This window comes from Pomacea canaliculata, linkage group LG7, assembly GCF_003073045.1.
Source record: "Pomacea canaliculata isolate SZHN2017 linkage group LG7, ASM307304v1, whole genome shotgun sequence".
In the NCBI taxonomy this organism is placed as follows: domain Eukaryota; kingdom Metazoa; phylum Mollusca; class Gastropoda; order Architaenioglossa; family Ampullariidae; genus Pomacea; species Pomacea canaliculata.
The window spans coordinates 4,073,392-4,096,500 of NC_037596.1; the positions used below are offsets into that span (position 1 = coordinate 4,073,392).

At 38.6% G+C, this 23,109-nt stretch overlaps 2 protein-coding genes across 4 annotated transcripts; both read left to right on the forward strand.

Moving 5' to 3' along the window:
- The first annotated feature begins 1,489 nt into the window (after window positions 1-1,489).
- Window positions 1,490-4,844, forward strand: LOC112569257. The gene is made up of 4 exons (XM_025246997.1): window positions 1,490-1,633; window positions 2,276-2,990; window positions 3,371-3,478; window positions 3,943-4,844. Exons 2-4 carry the CDS (start codon window positions 2,960-2,962, stop codon window positions 4,458-4,460), a joined length of 657 nt encoding a protein of 218 aa, XP_025102782.1. The 5' UTR covers window positions 1,490-1,633; window positions 2,276-2,959; the 3' UTR covers window positions 4,461-4,844.
- Window positions 4,845-5,764: 920 nt separating this feature from the next.
- Window positions 5,765-23,072, forward strand: LOC112568620. Of its 3 annotated transcripts, XM_025246000.1 has the most exons (9): window positions 5,765-5,994; window positions 10,614-10,973; window positions 11,999-12,139; window positions 13,450-13,572; window positions 15,076-15,432; window positions 15,764-19,662; window positions 20,191-20,544; window positions 20,888-21,025; window positions 21,799-23,072. In XM_025246000.1, the coding sequence occupies exons 1-6, from the start codon at window positions 5,913-5,915 to the stop codon at window positions 15,943-15,945; spliced, it is 1,245 nt and encodes a 414-aa protein (XP_025101785.1). In that variant the 5' UTR covers window positions 5,765-5,912; the 3' UTR covers window positions 15,946-19,662; window positions 20,191-20,544; window positions 20,888-21,025; window positions 21,799-23,072. The 3 variants fall into 3 exon arrangements, with proteins under 3 accessions (XP_025101785.1, XP_025101784.1, XP_025101787.1); XM_025245999.1 differs by having other exon boundaries at window positions 20,888-23,072; XM_025246002.1 differs by lacking the exon at window positions 5,765-5,994 and adding an exon at window positions 10,049-10,513 and having other exon boundaries at window positions 20,888-23,072.
- The last annotated feature ends 37 nt before the right edge of the window (window positions 23,073-23,109 follow it).

The window sequence follows — 23,109 nt, forward strand, 5'->3', positions numbered from 1 at the left end:
GCCATTTGAAAGTACTTTTGCATTTCTAAATATTAAAAATCAGTTTTTCTATAAATGTCACAGAAGTCCCACTCAGTGCCCAGCACACCTGCTCCAGTGAGGCTGACATGGAGTCTGATGTGAGAGAAGCGACTGTCTCACAACCAGATGACTCCATGTACGACCACCTGGGCAGCTTCTGATGCTTCCAGCAGCCAGACACAACAAAAGTTATTATCTAAAGTTGACAGGTGTTCTGCTGTAAAGACTGCAATAAACCAATGATTACATTAAAAAAATATAGTTAATGTGCAATTATATTTTCCTTTAATTGTATTTTACATAACTCACAGGTTTGCTTCAGTCTGATCAACAAAATCTTCTTCCAGATATCTAAAAATCTGCCTTAGTCATTGGTGAATAAAGGTATATGACAACAGCTTGTGACAGAAAGATTACTTGTATATTTTGATGTGGATTATTTCGTATACTAACAGAAAAAAATTAAACTATCATTATGTACACAATTTGTCCATGTTCGTGTGCACATTTATCTTGATGCATATCTTGTCTACCAAGCGATTTCTCAGCTTAGAATGGATCTGAACCTGCCAGGCTCACATCACTGTGACATACATGTTTACAAGACTGTCAGAGTGAGCCCCATTAATAAAGACATGAAAGAAAAGGATCCTTGGTTCAAATCATGATTGAGGAATTGGAAACCTAGGGTATACAAAAGATATCAGAATGAAGCAATGTGTAAAGAAGAGTTAAACACACTAATTCCAAAAGCTAACAGTAAAAATACTTTCAAGAATTGTATCTTCCATGCACTTTCCCCTCTTAGTTAAAAATGTAAACGCTAACACTGGCAGCAAATATAAATTCAGCAAAAATTTTAGATATTATTAACTATTTGTCAACTTTTATCTGTTGACTATAAAGATATTTTTCTTTGAACTTAGAAGGGAAATAATTATAATTTTTTGAATAATAATACTATTAAAAAAGAAGTAATAACTTTATATTGTGTACAAAATGGTGTATATATGATATGATGCTTGTCTTAGGAGCTAACATGTTTATGCCTACGCACTTGGGGCTTAAAGTGTACAGAAATAAAGGCAGACAAAATCCAACAAGACAAGTACACCACAAACACGTGACCTGGACAAGCAGTGTTCTGCACGGATTCAATGACTAACGAGAGGTGGACAGAATAAATCTCTTACATTAAATTCGGAAACATGCAGCAGTTACTGTCATTGTTATCATGATAAAAAAACAACAATTGTTTTTCATGAAGACAAACGGGGGTTTAACGGAAAATGTTTCTCACAAATCCTCGATGTTCAGTGTGACTTGTGTGTTGCGAAATATAAACTAACTACAGACGGAGACAAATCCCTTTTTTCCGAAACCCGGATGTAAACATACAAAAGCTCACTCCACTTATTCAATGTCCCGGACAACAAGTGTTTGTGAACCAAGTGACTGGTTAGGTGAAAGGTCAATGCTTTTGTTTGATTAATATGTGCTCCGTTCAGCTCTTCTCGTTGAGTCACTTTAAAGATGAGAACAGGAAACTACTGTATCCAATGGAGGAAAGTTGAAAGGAAAAGTAAGACTCACTGTGCATTAGACTATCGAGGTCAGTAAATATAGTTAATTATGATAACATGCATGTATGATTACTTACAAATTTTTATCTTCCATGCAGAATAATCAGACGGCCAGAAAAAAAATAACATAAACTTTATTAATGTGTTTCTACTATTAGTATGTTCTGTGTCAATATATAATTTGTTTAATATCCCCTAGTTAAAAACGCAAATGTCAACAACAATAATTGATAAATGACATGAATCCTTTCCCTTGGTTTTGATGACGTATTATTTAAAATACTTTTGAGATTTATTGAGGGGAGGTTGGTAAAATATGTACGTGTGTATTCATCGGTGTGAAAAGAAGTTTATGTCTATGTGAACCTTTCCACCGATTACTTGTAGGAGCATCTTCCCTTCTAGTCTTCATGTTGCTTCTTGTCGCACAACGATTAGTACACAGAAATACAATAACACTAGAATATTCCAATCAAAGGTTTGAAAAGCAGAACGTAGAGAATAGACTGTCCCATCTAAACATTTCTGGTATAATGGACGACACATAGATAGCTGTGTTTGAAAAAAGGCATTTTTACTGAACTCAGTCCATAGACTTAAAGTAAAAACCTTCTGCAGTCCTGCAGAACTTTAAAGTTTGTAACACAACCTTCCTTAAACTAAACCTTCAGGTTGCCAGAGGACAAGGGAAGCTAGACGACCGTCACATGGTCAGGTGGGCAACAACACAACATGTTCAGTCCTTCAGGGCAACACCAACACAGCCATCGTCTGACTGGGAGACAAAAATACAGACAAACTACTTCTCTCCATCCTTCGACACAGGGAAGCTGACTACACGATGTCTACACTGGGAAGTGTGGCTTGTGCCTCAAATCAGGAAACGGAAAGTCAAATGTTTAATAGTTGTAACCAGAGTGGTACGATATTCGTTTCGCATTTCCACTAGAGATACAGATACAGTCACCAAATGTGAAATATTTTTCTTTTCTGTGGAGAGGGAAGAAGTATTCATGCCTGGGTGTGTTCGAACTTGAGAAACATTTCTCATTGTCCCTACGGTGATATCAAACAAACGTTTGCGAACTAAACAGCATGTCAGTCTTTTTGTAGAGCTGGTTTTATAAAACACTTTTTGTTGAAAGAGGTAAAAGACAATTTCTAACGAAGGACTCGAAACGAGGAAGACGACATTGGAGTGTTTGATAGCGTGTGTGGACATCTTATCATCGTTCCTGAAAAGAAAACAAACGACTGAAATGAAACAAATGACTGAAATATTATGCCTGTAGTCTCCATCAGCCGTCAAGACTTTGAAGAAATGGTGGACCTGAAATGATTTTGGTAGAGAAACGATGGGCGAGAAAGCTAGCATCGATACTAACAGTAAGTTTTTGTAAAACGATTTTAAGTTAACAATAATTTCAACATATTTTACCTTGCTTGTAATAAGTGTGAATAAGTGCGAATCATTTAATTCTTGACTAAAAAAACGTTTGCATGTATGGATGGCTGGTTATCTCACTGGCTAAATGTCTATTTGCCTCATTCTCTGTCTTTATTTATGAATTGAAAGATGTGTAGATTAGTGTCAGAAGCATTATTTGTCAACGTGTTTTATCCACGATGTTTTACTTTAATGTTCATGAGCCCAAACACTAATACTATCTAATGATAAATGCCTCAATTCCCCCAAAACATATGTAATAAAATTGTTTTATTCTCTTATCTGCTTTAACCGCTTCTTGTCTGTTGCCCTACTGTAGGTCCTGAAGACTGGCCCAAGCCCGTCGTATTTGTTGTCGTCGGCGTTGCTGGGTTTCTCATTCTCATTGTTGGTTTGTGCATCTTCAGAAGAAATAGAACTGCCAGAGGTTGGTATTGCCTTTGAGTGCTTTAAAATATTTGTCAGTAAATCATTTACGCATGAAATGGTAAAAAAGGTTTATCCTTGATCTGCAATACATATTAGCTCAACAGTCAACACAGTAGTTGGGCGAGAGGCGAGGGTGACGATAGAAAGAGGGTATCCAAACCCATTCTAGGGTACCTGGAAAGAATCATGTTTTGCTTTGATGTGTGGAGAGAATACGTTGAAAGTAGCAAGTTAAATCTTGAATAAATGAAATTAATAATTTTTTTTTAATGTTCAATAACCCTTAACACAGGAATCACCTGCTTAATTTATAGTACAAGCGACTGTTACTAATAATGTACCTGACCATTCCCTGTTTTGCAATTTTATTTCTGTATTTTCTTACTAAACCAAGCAACACTGGTTAATGCATTTAGAATATTTATGTGTCATAAATTTTCAGACACTTATTCTTCTTTCTAGGGATCTTAGCTCGTGGTGACAACATCTCACGCGCAGTCAGACAACCGCACCAAGATACTGGACACGGAAGTACTGATGTGAGAATACCCATGACCTCCGCTGACCCCAAGCAGGACTCTGATTGCCACCTGTACGCCAACGTGGAGGTCAGCCGGGGAGACAATCGGCGCCAATACATCTCCATGCACATGAGAACCGCGGAATATTCCGACAGGTCCAAGAGTGTCCGACAGTCGGCGAGAAACAAGTTCAAGTCTCGCTCCTGTGTCGTCTCCTCTCAGACAAGGGACTCGCTGGACCCTGAGCCCATCTACCTCAACACTTCGTTCAAACCAAAAATGTCAAGAAGAAAAAACCGAAAACTGTGGTACACTACGAGGAAGTTGAAAATCCTTATGTTAATTGAATCATTGGGGGATAGCTACATGATAGTAGGACTACTTTACATTAAAAAATTGCTTAGGAGACATAGTCTCTGCTCACGCCATCTGCTGGTCGCGCCATTCTCGGGAAAATGAAACAAGAAATAATGCATCGGACATTTGGTTTCCTTGTAGTGTACTTGAGAAGTTGTGACCTCAGACAATTGTGGACAAACTTCGGAGATGTTTCCGCGTGCAGATCATCGCACATTTTTCAGAAAACTTCCTGAAGATTTCCGGTCATGACTTTGTTCTGTCTGCCCAGGACTCGTCTCCCACACCACAGCAGTTGAAAGTAGGCGGTGGGAACATGGCTGGGTCGTTTATGAAACAGAAACAACGGCGTTGTCAATATGTCGACTTTTCGATGAAAAGTGTAGATAAGCGGTCATAAAGGTATTTGTTTCAGTGAAACATTAAGATGAAGTTGATATTTTGTTTCAGGCTCCTTCTTTGTGTATAAAACTGTTTTTATTTTAATATAAGTTTAATGTTTGTTTGTGAATGTATGTGGTGGTGGTTGTGGTGGTGGCGGAGGGTGTTCATGTCATGAGAAAGTTGTTTATGTGGTACACAGGAAAGCAAAACAAGAAAGAAATACAGTAAACAAATGTTGATGGAATAAAGGAGCAGACAGCAGCGTGGCAGTTTGAGTGTAGGAGCACTGACCTTTACACCCGGTACAGCAGAACCGAGTCTTATTGTTGAAGAAGGAAGCAAATAGAAGATCAGTGGAACTTAAACGGATTTAAACAGAGACGCCGGTAGCATCACTAATTAAGCTGATTTCTCTCAATTTAACCTTCACTTCACAGACCTGACATCCAGTACCCATTGTGATGCTTCTGCTTGTCTGTGTCTCATTATGCTTTATTAGTCTAATGTCTTAGTGTGTAGTGACCCAGAATCAGATAAGTTCTAAGCAGATTAACAATATTAACATTTACAGTTTTACACAAGTGATAGATGCCTATTCATAAACACACTTAATTGACCACGTGACCCGGAATGACACCCTGTAGAACTCTATTCTTCAAGGCACCTTCGATGGTCTCCGACGCCGCGGTGACCAGAGGACGAACTGGCTTACAAACAACTGGATTACAGTTCAAAGGTCAAAGACTGGACAGGTCGTCCTGTACAGGACCTGCTGACTGTCACCCACAGTAGACAAGAGTTGGGGGCCTGTCATTTGTCCTATACTGCCACCAACGACAGGAGCCTGTTAAGGAAGAAAGGATAGAAGGAAGGATAAACGGACTGACGGACTTAGATATTTTGCAAACAGGAAAAGAAAGTGAAAGGATGAGATTCACAGTAGTCAGTAGGAGGCTCGATAGTTTAAAATGACCCAGGCATTTATTCAGCGTGTCACGTGAAATACAAGGAAATAACCAAGTTTTAGAATTATTTTTTCAAAAGTGTAGCGGCAATAAACAAAATTGTGTTTTAATCGCCAGTTTTCGAATGACAGATTTCTAAGGGGATACCATTGGCGAGAATTTATCTCGACCTCAATGTGGAAAGCTTCAAACGCTGAAACCCATCATGTTTTACGGAATATATAAGTCACTTCTCTCTATTTTTCTGCTAATGACCATGTTACAAGCAATACGTTCTAAGGAAAACTGTAAGTAGCTTCTTTTTGTGGTGTTTTTATTGTTGCTATTGTTTGATTCGCACATTTTCCCTTAATTTTACTTCTTCGACACAGCAGTTTCCTTGGTTTTTGTTTCGGGAATGGGTACCTGACTCCACAGATGGTTAGGGAAGGTAAGGCAGCGAGGGGGATAAGATGGGCACCTCCCTTGGCCCCGACAAGATCTTCCACAGCTTCATCAAAAGCAGGAAGTTTTTCTCAATAAATATTGATCTGTCTGAAAGTGTTCAATAGACTTCTGTCTGAAGCCGTTCCTGATCATAGTCCAACTTTCTTTCATTTTCAGCTCTAATAAACTTTCTTCTTCTTTAAACCGAATTTTCTTTAGACTCTCTTCTTCCTCTAACCGAAGTTTCTTTTCTTCTTCTTCTTCGTTCCTATTCGCCCCCAGTGGAGCATAGGGCCACAACTACACGCCGCCATCGGACCCGGTCCTGGGCATCCCTTTCTAGTTGGGACCATGTCATGCCAGCTGTCTCTTCCTCTCTGTGGACTGATCTCCACGTCTGTCTGGGTCTTCCAACCTTGCGCCTCCCCTGTGGGTTCCAGCACAGAGCTTGTCACGTTATATTGTCGGCTGGCTTTCGTAGGGTGTGGCCAATCCAGCCCCACTTTCGCTTCTTGATGTCTAGGCTGGCAGGGTTTTGGTTGGTTCTCTCCCACAGGGCGGTATTGGAGATCTTCTCAGGCCATCGGATGTTAAGAATGCGGCGCAGACATTTATTGATGAATGTCTGTATCTTGTTGGTGATGGCATTTGTCACCCGCCATGTCTCAGACCCATACTTTACATTGGTATTATAGAGGCGGATCTTGGTGTGTAGAGACAAAGCCTTGGAGTGCCAGATAGGTCTTAGGGTGTGGAATGCAAGCCTGGCTTTGTTTATTCGGCTTCTGACATCTTCATCTGTACCTCCGTCTTTGCTGCTGACTATGCTGCCAAGGTAGGTGAAACGGTCAGACTCTGTAAGACATTGTCCATGAAGGTGGAGTGGGGCTTCTTGCTTTGTGCTGACCCGCATTACCTCCGTCTTCTTGATGTTGATGGTCAGGCCAGTCATTGCTGCTTCTTCTGCGAGCCAAGTGAGCTTTGTCTGTGCGTGTTGCTGCTTGTGGGACAACAGGCTGATGTCATCCGCAAAGTCAAGATCCTCAAGCTGCCTGGCGAAGGTCCACTGAACGCCCGTGTTACTGTTAGAGGTTGTTCTTCTCATGATCCAGTCTATGACGATCAGGAAGATTGTTGGTGAGAGCAGACAACCTTGCCTCACTCCAGTCCTCACTGCGAAGGGGTCAGTTAGCTTTCCGTTGTGGATCACCCGGCATGTCGAGTTCTCATACAACTGCTGGATGATGGCAATGAACTTTGGTGGAGATCCGTAGTGCTGCATCAGTTTCCAGATGGTTTCTCTGTCTACGGAGTCAAAGGCCTTCTCAAAATCTACAAAGGTTATGTATAGGGGTGACTGCCATTCAATGGACTGTTCGATAATAATTCTCAGAGATTTGGTCGGTACATGATTTTCCCTGCCGAAAGCCTGCCTGTTCTTGCCGAAGTCTCCTATCTAGGACGGTTTTCAGTGGCTCCAGAATGATTTTGGTCAACACCTTGCTTGGAATGGACAACAGCGTAATCCCTCGCCAATTGCTGCACTGTGTCAGGTCACCTTTTTTGGGTAACTTCACTAGGTAGCCAAGCTTCCAGTCTGCTGGAACTTGCTCCTGCTCCCAAATTTTCTTCAGCAGGGGATGTAGCATCTCTGCTGCGGCTGTTGGGTCCGCCTTGAGTGCCTCTGCAGGAATGCCATCTGGGCCTGCCGCCTTGCCAGAATTCAAGGACTTGATGGCTTCGATAATTTCTGTCTTGGTTGGCGGGTTTGTATTTACTTGGAGTTGTTCTGCAGCTGGGGGAATGTCCAAAGTGTTTGTTGGTGGTGGTCGGTTAAGTATTTCATCAAAGTGCTCCACCCATCGTGATCTTTGATCTGCATCCCCGGTGATGGCGCTGCCATTCTTATTCTTTATTGGTCTGCATACATTGGTGTTTTTCCTTCCTGACAGAATTCTTGTAATTTCGTATAGTCTCTTTGTGTTATTTTTCAAAACTGCTTGTTCTGCCTCTTCTGCCATCTTGTGTGTGAACTGTCTCTTGTCGTCCCTTGAGCTCTTCTTCACTTCCTTGTTTATCTCCCAGTATTTTGCTCTGAGCTCTTCTTTTTCCTGTTGGTCTTGACATTGGTTGATCTTCTGCTTCAGCTCTTTCTTTTTCTCTATCTTTTGCCAGGTCCCTAAAGTCAGCCATTCCTTGTGCTGTTTTCCTTTTTTCCCCAGAACGTGTGTGCAGGCTGTCTTCCAGGTCTCTTGTAATCCTGTCCAGTGGTTGTCCACTGTTTCTTCCAGGAGTCCTTCCAGTGTCGCAAATCTGTTTTTAACTTCAAAGTTGAACTCATTTTGCTTTATACGGTCTCTAAGAAACTGCACGTTGAATTTGTGGTGCGTTCTGTCTGATGTGTCGTGGAAAGACTTCAGCTTTATCTTCATGGTTGCCACAAGCAAGTGGTGGTCTGTGGCTACATCTGCACCTCGCTTTACTCTGACATCCAGCAGGCTTCTTCTAAACTGGCGATTAATGGTAATGTGATCGATCTGGTTTTCTGTATGTCCATCGGGTGAAGTCCAGGTGGTCTTGTGGATGGTTGTGTGTGGAAAAACTGTGCCTCCAATTACAAGGTCGTTGAACAGGCAGAAGTCTGTGAGCAGCTCCCCATTTTCGTTGCAGTTGCCCACACCGTGCTTTCCCATTACGTGTTCTTTGTCTGTGTTGTCATTTCCAACTTTGGCATTCATGTCGCCCATTATGATCTTCAGGTCTCGTTTTGGAGTACGAACAACCAGTTCTTGTAGGGAGTTGTAAAAGTCTTCTTTTTCCTCTTCTGTAGCTGCGTTGGTAAGTGCATAGCACTGGATTATCGTGATCTTTCTCCCTTTGGAGTTGAACCTGGCTGACATGAGTCGTGGGGAGACTGGCTCCCATGCTACTAGCGCTCTTGTAGCCTCTGGTGTCATGAGTACTGCTACTCCTTGTGTGTGGTCATGGTCAGGGTCTTCATGTCCGGAGTAGAGAATAGTTTCCCCTGACGAAAGTATGGTCTGACCATTGCCATTCCACCTTGTCTCTCACAGGCCGAGGAGCTATATGTTATAGTTTTTCATCTCCTGTGCTATCTGAGCTGCTTTTCCACTCTCGTTTAGGGTTCGGATATTCCAGGTCCCTATCCTGGTTTTTGCCTTGGCCGTGAGAAGATGGGTCGGCGAGCTGGCTTCCCGAGGGCTTTCACCAGCACGCGTCAAAAGCCCCTCCGAAGGGGGATCTTCCCGTCCAGACTCCAGATCTACAGTTATCGTGCTTGCGGTTTCTGTAACAGTAACTTTTTTACATGGTCGGGTTGTAAGCCCTACCACAACCTAGTTTACCTCTAGGTGAGGTGTCCACCTTCGTCTCCTCTTACGACACGCCTGGCTGGATAGCAGAGTGACCCTATTCGTACAGTGCTCGCCAGGCAAGCATACACACAGGGGGAGGCGCGTCACATATGATGTAAAATGACGTAAAAATAATGTGACGTCAGAATAAAATGATGTTGGATAGACAAAGCTCAAGAGCTCAGCATGAAGTTAGTACAGTGTTGTCTTTTGGTCTCTGCTCCGTCATGCGATGATGTCATCAGTGACGACATTGTCCAATGACGTATAAACGCAGCTGACATGGTACTGAAGCACAAACAAAAATAAATGTTGATAAAGTATACGAAGTCCACAGTCACTACTCCCTGTAGGCACCAAACTCGTAGAAAATTCACTCTCAAATCAGTACATCACATAGATTCACATAGACCCATACGATCTGTCTGAAGCAGAACCATGTCACATAATTCCACTGATCGAAGGGGAAAATGAAACTGTAAAGAACGGTCACCACTGAATCATCTCCCACACCACAGAAACTGAAACTGAGGTCACCAGGATGGAAGGATCATCATATCCAAGCTTTCGCAGCCAGGCACGCTTCAAATTAAGGTTGACAGCAAAGTCTAGAGAAACAACAGTAACATATCAGGCAAGACCGAAGACAAAGTAGGTTCCACTCATCCGCCATCTTGCTAAACCGAAATTTTGTCATCAAAATAAACCAGCTGGCAGAGGGAAAGTAAAATTTCTGAGAAACTTTGAAAAGAAAAAGAAAAAAAACCTGCCAAAACATGAAGGAAAACTGCAAAAGTCACGTGACGTATTGTTCCTGCTTAGTTTCCAAAACACGTTTCCGGCTCGCTTAGCAGTCGAGTGAAAAAACTGTGAAAACATCCGGTGCGAGAAGTTTCCTGGACTCCACTAACCTCGTGTGTGTGACTTATTATGGCGAACGCAAAACTCTTCGTCTCTTGTGCTTTGGTCTTTGTCATTTTAACAATGAGCTACTCCGATGAACAATGTAAGTTAATTTTGTGTAGTTTACTTCCTTTGTTTATGCTGCTACTAATGCTGCCTAGGATTTTTAATCGATGTTAATCTACATGTCATTTTTTTCGTAGGTGGAGATGTGCAATTTGTAAGCCCTGTAGAGAACACGTTCAGCACTTCTGTCAACGACTGGCTGAACATGACCATCAGGATAAACACAGGAAAATGTTCAAATCCATCATTCCTCATCACCTTAGAGAGGAAGAAGAAGAAAGATCGCCCAACGATCGTTTGTCGAATACATCACAACCAGACCTCGTGCTATAAAACAGGTAAAGAAGCTGTGTACTCATGTCGCTGTGTCAGTCCCTCAGGTCCTGTGGAATTCCGGGAAAAACTGGTGACACCTGGAGATGTGGAGTACAAGTGGAGATGGACTGATGTCACTTCAGGAATGGGGAGCGAGAAAACTATAATTGTTCACGTCACGAGTAAGAAATGCTTTTCTTTCTTTCTTGTCTGTTTTTTTTCCCCCGAAGAAAAGGTGCAAGGAAATTAAACTACAACGGAAACAGTAAACAAACAGTTATCAGAGACTACAAAACTCTAGTAGTGTGAATGCGGCAGCTGCGTGTTCCATACTGTACCAAATCTGCCTTAAAATCACTATTTTAAAAACTAAAAATACATTTCTGTCCGACATGAAAGACTGCGGTGTGGGAAAGAACGTTCTTTGTTTATTTGTTGAGTAAAACATACGAAGAGCACTGTGTAAACAGATTGTTGACTGAACACAAGGCGGTTTGTCGTCTTACTACAAAGCCAGCTAGGGTCTATCTTAGTTTCATTTCAGTTCAACGAGTTTCTAGAATAAATTAAGGAAAATAATATTAAAACATAAAAATAAATTTTACAGAACATAGACCTCAAACACAAAAGAAAAATACATGTTTTTGGATTTTAATATGCTTAAATTTTCACACATCTGTGTGGAATGTAGGTTTGGCTTTGGAAGGTCTAACCACTTCCCCTGTCTATGAAGACCAAAACATTTTTCAATGGCGGCCTGAAGTTTAGACTCATAAAGCTTTTTATTAATTTTCTCTCACAATAATTACTTTCTTTTTTGCCAATATATTGTTTAATTAGCTCTGAACGGGTCCCTAGATAAAACCCTTATACTTGTTTACACAAGTGTTCCACAACACAGAGTACATCTGTTGGCATTGAGAGATTATAAGTAATGTCTTGTTGTCGCTCAATTATTCTTAGTAGTAGTAGTAGTAATAGTAGTAGTAGTAGTAGTAGTAGTAGTAGTAGTAGTAGTAGTAGTAGTAGTAGTTGTTGTTGTTGTTGTTGTTGTTGTTGTTGTTGTTGTCTTGTTCTGCATTAAATGTGGAAAAAAATTGTACCAAATGATCTCACAAATACGTAACCTTTTAAAATTTGTTTTAAATTATATACATCAAGCAGACACCTTTATATTCCACTTATTCTCGTTTACTTTTTGCAACAGGAGGAATTGCTACAGGTAACGAGAACTACAAACATGCCATGACAGATACGGTTTTTCCTTGGGCATTTGCAGGATTCCTCCTTCTTCTTCTCATTGTGTTCGTTCTTTTTCACTCCAGAAGCCTAAAACAGAAGTCCTTGGGTAGGTGTCTTTGTTGTTGATATAGTTGCTGTTATGGATATATAACTAGCAATTTTGTATTGATATGTTCTAGATTTTAAAAGTTTTTTTCGAAAAAGATGTTTTCTTTATTTTCTTTATTTGTGTATAATTTAAGTATGCTAGGCGATCCAAGTAATGAAAACTATTTTTGAAACATTTTCCCAACTTTGTTAATACTTACAGTAAAACATGGACTTAAAATGGTAAGCAGGTATTGTTGACTACTTTATTGCTGCTCAGCATGTCTGAACAGATTTTAGAAATCATTGTTAAACAGATAAATACATCAAATACACATATAACAAAACATAAAAATGCTTGAATGGCACAGAATCACAATACCATGAGTGCACTTACCACGTTCGTTCCCCTTTATCAGACAAAAATAAATGTAAAATCAAGTTAAGTAAATTTCTGCGGTGTTTTTTCTCCTCCGGTGTTGCGTTACAAATAATAATTTTTATAATCGGCTTCCACGATTAATTTATTTCCCTCTCGTTCGACGTGTGATTAATAGCTAGAGGTAAGTTTTCTTTCGTTTTTAATTTATTTGTTAACAGGATAGCTAATGTTTTTGAACAGTTACTTTATTGTACAGCAAGTGCTGATGGCCTTCCTCTTACACGGGGAAATAATTCTGTTATGTTTATTTATATTAACTTGTGTGACTTGAGTCAATGTAAGGATTTAATGATTTTAGTCTGATTATAAATGTTTTGCTACGTATGGTTCATTTTTTACGCATCGCCGAACTCATCTGGAAAACACATACACTATATATATATAAACACTTGATGAACGCCTGATTGTACACCAGCAAGTCAGCCTTACCATCGACGTCACCTCCCCACCATTGGCAGATAACAAGACCCTGTTTTCCTGTTCTGTGAACACTGAGGACAGGGTCTCTTTAAGGACATTTTAGTCCATTTGTCAGTCCATCAGTGTTTCATTCTTCTCGTTTTTATTTGTCGTTTTGAAAATTTATCTATCTTGACACGTTGTACCCTACAGTTTGTAATTTCCGGTTTCTACAAGTTTTATTTTTGAGCAGTTTTACTACTGTGTGTGTGATAGGACTTGACAAACTACGGCTCTAATGGCCAAAATAAGTCTATTGTCAAGGTTAGTTCTTTCATGAAATACAGAAATAAAATCTGGAACATTCTTGCACAAATAATAATATTAAGAATATTATGTCTATAATATATTAAGCTTATTTAAAGTTTCTGATTAGAATCGTGCATTTTGCACAAGTTAATTTTCTGCAATTTATTTTTCATCAACAGGCATCAACAAGAATGTCAAACATTTTCAAACAGCAAAATTCATTCTCGTGGGAGTTGGTGGACTCTTAGTGGTTGTTGCTGTCGTTATTTTTTTTGTTAGTTGCCAGTCACCAAGATCCGTGAGTAAGTGTCTATTGCTGCTATAATCTACTGGGGACTGAAAATATTCCGATTCTTAGAAAGATGGATTTCTTGAAAGATCAAACAATACTTCTTATTTGGTGTTTATTGACTCGTTTTCTATCTTTATCTTTCCTATAGTGTGTTAGATATGTACATATATAGATGCATTTTCTGGACAAAGTGTAAGAATTACTGCAATAGCGCATGCCTGGTATAATCGTGAATTAGCATAAAATTTCCGGTTGTGCTAATAAGTGAATCCAATAATTAATAACGAAACTGCCCATATGAAATTTAACTACAAAAGACTTTAGAAACAGACCGAGAGCTCGGTGACCTTCTTGCAAACAATGTGACAATCAAAACACTCAGTTTCCGCTACAGATGTGCCTTGTCTTTCTCCTTCACCCTGTGGATATAATTATATAACCCAAAGCGAGGATTTTCATTTAATTTCTACCATCAGTCAAAGAACTGATTGACTGCGGCTGTCATGGCGGACACACAACTAGTTTGGTCTTGTGTTTCCATCCTGATTGTTGGTGTTATGAGTTATTCGGACGAAGACTGTAAGTTAATTTTTGTCTTTTCTTTTGATTCCTAGCTCACCTGGTGTCTCGGTTTTCACATATTGTCACTTAGTCCAGAATACATGTTGTATTTTTTGTTCTTATTTTCTTACACGCCTCTCCTCCTATTCCACAGATCTGGCTTCTATAATTAGTTTTAAGCTGTCTTGTCAATAGTATTCTTTCATATTTACTCAATAAAATATCTCGAGTTTTATGGTAATCTGTAGTTTTCTTTTTACGTGCAGTCTGATGCTGCTATTAAGACTGTTCCTAGCATTATGGTCTCACTGTAACAAACCAGTGAACCAGATGTACTCTTAATGTCCCGTAGTGGGTGACCGCTCATGTTTGACACAAAGGATCGCGTAAAGAAGGGAAAAAATGTATTTCTAGCGAAACTCTTGCTACCAGATCTTTCTCTCTCTCTCTCCCTCTCTCTCTCTCTGATCTTTGATGGTTATGCTCCCCCTTGAAAAGGGCCGATGGCCTATTCAATAAACTGATTCTGATTCTCTTTCTGATTCTCTCTCTCATTCTCTCTCTCTCAAACGATTCCATCAAATTATGAACGTTAATTTTACATAAGAGATGTATCTATGCTCTCTACTTCCCACTGTTTTATCTGAAACCAAATAGCAAATCTTAAAACGTAGAGAATAAACAGCAACATTTAACTACCAATGCTACCTAATACAGAAGTGGAAATGATGAGCAGTAAAACAAAAATTTAAACATTTATCTATATATTTATACGCTGCAACTCTTTATTACATATGTTAATGTATGTGTAATGTATTTAACCGCTCTTTATAAACACGTGTTCTTTTGTGAGTAAAGGGTAGCGTGTTAGGTAGGTAAGGTCACTTATGAGTATGTATATATTGTAAGAGAAAAAGTTTGTCAGTCTTTACCATTTTCATTTATTTCTCAGGTGGAGATGTGAAGATTACAAGCCCTGTGTCCAACACCGTTAACGTGTCTGTCAATGACTGGCTCAACATGACTTTCACGCTGAACACAGAGAAATGTTCAAGTCCGGCATATGTTATCACAGTAGAGAACAAGGAGCAGGATCGTCCAATGATTATGTGTCGAATACATCACAACAAAACCTCGTGCTTTACAACAAGTAATGTAACTACGTACTTCTGTCGCTGTGTCAGTCCCAGAGGTCCTGTGGAATTCTGGGAGAAGCTGCAGCGGCCCGGGGATGAGGAGTACAGGTGGCGATGGACTGATGTCAACACAGGGAAACAACACGAGAAAAAGATAACTTTCATTGTTGAAAGTAAGAACTGATTATGTTCTTTAGACATTTTCTCTGACTATGTGTGGTTACTAAACTGATTATCAAGTTGTCGTCCGTCGCCAACAAAGACAACAGCTAAGGGGAGATAACGTCCTCAACACTATCTGGTAGAAATGTTTAGGGCACTTTTAGTCTTACAGTCATCATCTGAATTAACAACACAGTATTTGAGGTTGAAACCTTTGAGGTGTGTTTTAAAACTATATTTCAATTTTCGTTAAAACACTCGTAAAGTTTTGCAATTTATAAATATTATGACATTCATAATAAAACCTCGAATTCTGCAGTAGTCAATTTATTTTTGCAACAGATCGTCCGGCTGCAGGTGAGGAGAATAACAGCCACCAGCTACCAACAACAATTAATTTTGTCCTCGGTGGTCTTTGCAGCCTCCTATTTATTGTTGTTGCTATTGTTTTTCTCAGACTTAGGAAGCGAAGGCTGTCGGGTGAGTGTCACAATGTTACTAATATTCACAATTATGGTTGTTAATACAGTTATACAAGAAGCTTCTTAAAGTACAACATGCTGCAAGTATTCAAAGTTTGAAATGTTCTGGTTTTAATTTTCTTATCTTTGAACATTTTCTGTCAATACCAGTTTCTTAATCGTTTGTTAACTATCAGTTGATCTGTATATTGACCTATCCATCTGTCTGTATGCTATTAAAATGTTCTCATATTTCCTACACAGCAGGTATTGTTACTTTATTGCTGCTCTTCAAATCGCTCAGCATTTCTGAACAGATTTTAGAAATCATTGTTAAGCAGATAAATACATCAAACACACATATAACAAAACATAAAAATGCTTGAATGGCACAGAATCAAAACAACATGAGTGCACTCACCAGGTTCGTTCCATTTTATCAGATAAAAGCAAATGTAAAATAAAATGAGGTATTAGTGGAAGAACATAAAACAAATGTACATGCCAAGCAACCAAAAAAAAACAACAGTATTTAAATAATATTCTTGACTTTATGTAGAATTGTATTAATAGATGTTTTAATACCATCTTCAGTTGACAATAAATGGTGTGTTTAAAGGGAAGAAAGTTACAATTTTGTGATCAACAATATTCCAAACTGTTTGTTGTACAGACATACCACGTACATTGTCTCCCTTGTGTAGTGTCTGTCAAACAGTGAAGTGAGGAGGAGAAGGTAGATGATGAAATTTTAGGATTGTAGTTGTAAGGGGTTTAAATATCAAGTCTGTCACGGTCAGCTGGACAAAGGAATTTACTCAGCGGCCAGACTGCCATCTGTTGGAATGTGGATTACAGGAACCTGGATGTTACTGAGGTCAAGTATGTCGGTCTGTGTAGACAACTTCGTCATCGCTCATTGAAAAGTGTCTCAGCTTATATGTAGGTTTGTGGAAACATTGTGAAATATTTTATTAACATTGTGAAACAAGCACAATGTTAATACTAATAAAAAAAAATATAAAATTCCTGGCTGGCACAGAACCCTGCTGTGTTTACTACATGCGCTAACTGAACATGTTGATCAGAGTGAATAACAACACTGGGAAATAATGATTTAATTTACAATTTATATTTTCTCCACAATATATTTTAGAATAAAGTTTTTCCCTAACAAAGCTGGGCGTACCAATAGGGTCTCTCTTACTTGTTAAGCCAGATGGTAACTATGTAATTAAGGTTTAATCACAATCCTACCTCCTACCCAAATCCAGTTTGAATAAGTAGCTAGTATTTAGTTGTACCACTGTATATGACATATTTGTGACATGGGTCACGTGTATTTAGTGGCTAAAGACTACGAGATAGCCTGGTGGTCAAAGTCCGTGGCAGAGCTGAGAAAGATATTTTAAAACCAAACCATTCAGCATGGCGAGGCTGTTCACTTGTGTATAAATGCATGTACATGGCGCGCACCTTCACTCACACTGATAAAACAGCCTGGACACCTTTCATCTTCTGAAAGAGCCCACTACAGCGAGTTTACAGAGTCTGTGTCTGCACGAGTATTGATGCTGATCCGTTATTTTTATACAAACCATAAGAGACTAGAAAACTGATTTGATTAAAGGTCTTTTTTTAAACATGGAATGAGTGTATGTACATTCAAAATAAAACCGGTGAAACACGAGTTATAGCAACACCGCTATCTTATTCCATTTTAAGACATTTCAGTAATAAATTCAATTGATCATAGCCACGGGTCTGATACTCGGAATTAACAATGTACCAAATGTTTGTGATTTGCAGCTCCACCAACCACTACAGACCCTACCTACAGACTCGACAGACCCTACCGTACAAATATCTCTACAGCTGACTACTCGGCATGTCAGTCCTAGGTGGCCAGCTGAATCAATTAAAAATAAAAGTTTACCTGTCCAGAGTACTCAATGGAAGATGTTCACACTGATTTCGTTCACAAGTCGTTATAACACGGTCATTCAATCTTTCATACCCGCACAGGTTCTCCGTCTGTTGCGTTCTTTAGACAAGCCGCCATCACGTGACCCGGGACAGGATGTGCGACAGGACATTTGCAATGGGGAAGCTCATTGTTGCTCACAGGCTCATCTTATCACCCCGACATAGGTTGAGGCCTGTCATGATATACACAAGGGATGCCCGGTAGTCTAGTCCTTCTTACTCCTCGAGGAGGAATAAAAGTTATTTATACATTATATACAAACATATAGTTCCAAAAATATGTACTTTATTAGAATAGATATTAAAATTTAAAGATTACTCAAACTGAAACATTTTTGCACATTTTCAGAGAATTAACTGTAATTATAAACTTAGTCCCATTGACCTTTTAATAAAGCACGTTTACTTTTACTCATTGAGCTAGATAAACAATCCACACTGTTCTTCACTAACAAATCTCTATTGAGCATCCCTTGAATATTTCAAGATAGTGTGGGAAGAGAATTGACTTGCAAAGTATAGCAGCTGACTAATATAGTTTATTGTTTGAAACAATGTTTGAGATAGACTGATCAAGCTTTTTATTTTCTTTATTCCTGTGCATGTAGCATAAGACAGACTGAATACAACTTCTCGTATACGGATATCAAAACAGGGAAACAACACGAGAAAAAGATAACTTACCTTTTTGAAAGTAAGAACTGATTATATTCTTTTGATTTAAATCTGATTCGGAGGTTTCCGAACTGATTATAAAGTTGTTGTCAGTCGCCAACAAAGACAACAGATAAGGGGAGATAACGTCTTCACCATCGTCGTCCACTCCAGTAACTTCTCATTGTGGTTGTTCTTTATCTAGCAGAAGCCTAAAACAGTCCTTGGGTAGGTGTCTTTGTTGTTGATATGGTTGCTGTTATAATTATATAATTAGCAATTTTGTATTGATATATTTTAGATTTTAAAAGTTTTTTCGTAAAAAGGTGTTTTCTATATTTTCTTTATTTATGTATACTTTTATCATAATGAGTATCATCCCATTATCATTATCGTCGTCGTCGTCCTCAACAACATTATATTATGTTTTAACAGCATCATCACTACTATTTCTGGATAGAGTTATGCAACAAGATTGGAAATTATCTTTATTCACCCCGTTCTAAGCATTTGATCAAGTGATATCTAGTGAAAATATAGAAATTCCGACATTTCAAGTCGATGCACGAATCAACAACACAGGAGCAATAAAACAATCAGACTTGTCCGTGTGTCAGATGACTGCCGATGTAAGTAGACAGAGCGGTTACTCCGGCCCGATATCTTTATGTGAAACAATGTGGCATAGACACAATCAGTTTCACAGGAAGTTTGCTCTTGCTGCCACAGAGGTTTTTATAGTGATGACAGCGACGACAGCGATGACCTCTGTGCCCAGAACTGTGTGCTTGCCTTACAATGTCCTTCCAAGAAACACAAATACAATCGCTGTTTGGGTTGTCGTTTGTTATTTCCTTATTATGTGACTTTTACGAGTCTACTTTTTTCAGAATTCTCTCTCTCTCGTAAAGTAAGGGACGTAGTTGTGTTGTCTTTAGTCTTTAGTGCTGAATGTATTTTTATCAATTATCTACAAACAGTCGGAGCTTTGTCGACATCTTTAGTCCCGGGAGGTTTTACTTTTCCACGAACGTATCTGATGACCTGACAAAATTGTTGACCTCATGGCCAACAAAAAAATTATTCGGTCTTGTGTATTCATATTCATTGTCATCAGTACGAGCTGTTCAGATGAAAACTGTAAGTTGACGCTTCACTATCTTTATATTTTCATTAATTAGACTAGTTTTTTCTAATGTTCTTCTATACACGAAAATCCTTTTCTTCTTACTTCCTCGATTTTAATTCTTTGTCTCTTAGCCTCTCTCTCTTCTTTAATGTGAAGCTTCTTCTGACAGGATATAAATGAGCCTAAATGGTGAGCATTTGTATGTCAGAGAGAGAGAGAGAATTTTAAAACTAGACGACGACATATATACATCACATAGATAATAGCACAGATAATAACACAGTCCTTTATCGACTTCCCAGCCTCATTCTAACTTTATATATTTAATATTACACGTGTTTATACATATTGTACAGACAGTTCTCTGTACATTCATACTATCGTTAAACATGTGAGCTTAGTGCTTACCAACCGACTTTTGTTTTATCCATATGTGATTCTACAAATGTATGAGTGTGTGTGAGTGTGCCTATGTTTTATATAGGTGTGTAAGCGTATTGATTGTTTCATATTGATTGATGTCAATTGTTTTCCCTCAGGTGGAAATGTGAAGATTGTCAGTCCTTCCAGAAGCTCGCTGTACACGTCTGTCAATGACTGGCTGAACATGACTTTCAGGTTGAGGACTGACACATGTACACATCAGACATACATCATCAGTGTGGAGAGAAAAGAACAAGAGAACCCAGTGATTCTTTGCAGAATTCAACACAACAAGACATCCTGCTTTCTTGCAGGCAGCTTCACCTACTCCTGTCGCTGTGTCAGTCCCTCAGGTCCTGTGGAATTCTGGGAGAAGCTGCAGCGGCCCGGTGATGTGGAGTACAGATGGAGATGGACTGATGTCAACACAGGGAAACAACAAGAGAAAAAGATAACCTTCCTTGTTGAAGGTAAGAACTGATTTTATTCTTTAGACATTTTCTCTATGTGTGGTTACCAAACTGATTATCAAGTTGTCCTCAGTCGCCAACAAAGACAACAGCTAAGGGGAGATAACGTTCTCAACATCATCGTCCACTCCAGTATCTGAAAGAAATGTTTATGGCACTTTTAGTCTTAAAAGTCATCACCTGAAATAACAACATGGTATTTGAAATTGAAACCTTTTAGGTGTGTTTAAAAACTATATTTTAATTTTCGTTACAACACGCGTAACGTTTTGTGATTTATAAATATTATAACATTCATAATAAAACCTCGAATTCTGTAGTAGTCACTTTTTGTGTGTATCAGATCGTCCTGCTGCAGGTGAGATGAATAACAACAACCAGCTACCAACAACAATCAATTTCGTCCTCGGTGGTCTTTGCAGCCTCCTATTTGTTGTTGTTGTTATTGTTTTTCTCAGACTTAGGAAGCGAAGGCTGTCGGGTGAGTGTCACAATGTTACTAATATTCACAATTATGGTTGTTAATACAGTTATACAAGAAGCTTCTTAAAGTACAACATGCTGCAGTATTGAAAGTTTGAAATGTTCTGGTTTTAATTTTCTTATCTTTAAACATTTTCTGTCAATACCTGTTTCCTAATCGTTTGTTAACTATCAGTTGATCTGTATATTGACCTATCCATCTGTCTGCTTGCATTAAAATGTTTCCTACACAGCAGGTATTGTTGACTACTTCATTGCTGGTCTTCAAATCACTCAGCCTTTCTGAACAGATTTTAGAAATCATTGTTAAACGGATATATACATGAAATACACATATAACAAAACATAAAAATGCTTGAATGGCACAGAATCAAAACAACATGAGTGCATTTACCAGGTTCGTTCCATTTTATCAGATAAAAATCAATGTAAAATAAAATGAGGTATATGTGGAAGAACATAAAACAAATGTACATGCCAGGCAACCAAAAAAAAAACAGTATTTAAATAATATTCTTGACTTTATGTAGAATTGTATTAATAGATGTTTTAATACCATCTTCAGTTGACAGTAAATGGTGTGTTTAAAGGGAAGAAAGTTACAATTTTGTGATCAACAATATTCCAAACTGTTAGTTGTACAGACATACCACGTACATTGTCTCCCTTGTGTAGTGTTTGTCAAACAGTGAAGTGAGGAGGAGAAGGTAGATGATGAAATTGTAGGATTGTAGTTGTAAGGAGTTTAAATATCAAGTCTGTCACGGTCAGCTGGACAAAGGAATTTACCCAGCGGCCAGACTGCCATCTGTTGGAATGTGGATCACAGGAACCTGGTTGTTACTGAGGTCCAGAATGTTGGTCTGTGTCGACAACTTCGTCATCGCTCATTGAAAAGTGTCTCAGCTTATATGTAGGTTTGTGGAAACATTGTGAAATATTTTATTAACATTGTGAAGCAAGCACAATGTTAATACTAATATTAAAAAAATATAAAATTCCTGGCTGGCACAGAATCCTGCTTATTAAATGTGTTTACTACATGCGCTAACTAAACATGTTGATCAGAGTGAATAACAACACTGGGAAATAATGATTTAATTTACAATTTATATTTTCTCCACAATATATTTTAGAATAATGATTTTGTATCTTAAGTTGTATTTTTTCTTTGCCGGTGTTGTTTTATCAATAATTTTATAATCGGCTTCCGAGATTAATTTACCGACCTCTCGTTCGTCGTGTGATTAATACTTAAAGGTAAGTTTTTTTCGTTTTTACTTTGTTTGTTAGTAGGATAGCTAATGTTTTTGATAATTACTTTATTGTACAGCAATAAATATGTCTATAATATATTAAGCTTATTTAAAGTACATGTCATGCATTTAGTTCAAGTTTATTTTTTGTAATTTATTTTTCAACAACAGGCATCAACACGAATGTCAAAAATTTTCAATCGACGAAATTCATTCTCGTAGGAGTTGGTGGCCTCTTAGTGGTTGTTGCTGTCGTTATTATTTTTGTCAGTTGCCAGTCACCAAGATCCGTGAGTCAGAGTCGGTATTGCCGAAATAATCTACTGGGGACTGAAAATATTCTGATTCTTAGACAGATGGATTTGTTGAAAGATCAAACAGTATTTGGTGTTCATTGACCCTTTTTCTATCTTTATCTTTGTTATAGAGCATTAGCTATGTACATATATAGATGCATTTTCTGGACAAAGTGTAAGAATTACTGTAATAGCGCATGCCTGGTATAATCATGCAATATCATAAAATTTCCGGTTGTGCCAATAAGTGAATCCAGTAATTAATTAATAACGAAACTGCCCATGTGGAAGTTAACTACAAAAGCCTTTAGAGACAGACCGAGAGCTCGGTGACCTTCTGGCAAACAATGTGACAATGAAAACACTCAGCTTCCGCTACAGATGTGCTTTGTCTTTCTTCTTCACCCTGTGGATATAATTATATAACCCAAAGCGAGGATTTTCATTTAAATTCTACCATCAGTCAAAGAACTGATTGACTGCGGCTGTCATGGCAGACACACAACTAGTTTGGTCTTGTGTTTTCATCC

Coding starts and splice junctions, on each gene's coding strand:
- LOC112569257 (XM_025246997.1), top strand. CDS start 2,960: ATGGGCGAGAAAGCTAGCATCGATACTAACA. Junction 2,991..3,370: donor AGCTAGCATCGATACTAACA/GTAAGTTTTTGT, acceptor GCCCTACTGTAG/GTCCTGAAGACTGGCCCAAG. Junction 3,479..3,942: donor AAGAAATAGAACTGCCAGAG/GTTGGTATTGCC, acceptor TCTTCTTTCTAG/GGATCTTAGCTCGTGGTGAC.
- LOC112568620 (XM_025245999.1), top strand. CDS start 5,913: ATGTTTTACGGAATATATAAGTCACTTCTCTCTATTTTTCTGCTAATG. Junction 12,140..13,449: donor CCTAAAACAGAAGTCCTTGG/GTAGGTGTCTTT, acceptor TTTCATCAACAG/GCATCAACAAGAATGTCAAA. Junction 15,433..15,763: donor GATAACTTTCATTGTTGAAA/GTAAGAACTGAT, acceptor TTTTTGCAACAG/ATCGTCCGGCTGCAGGTGAG.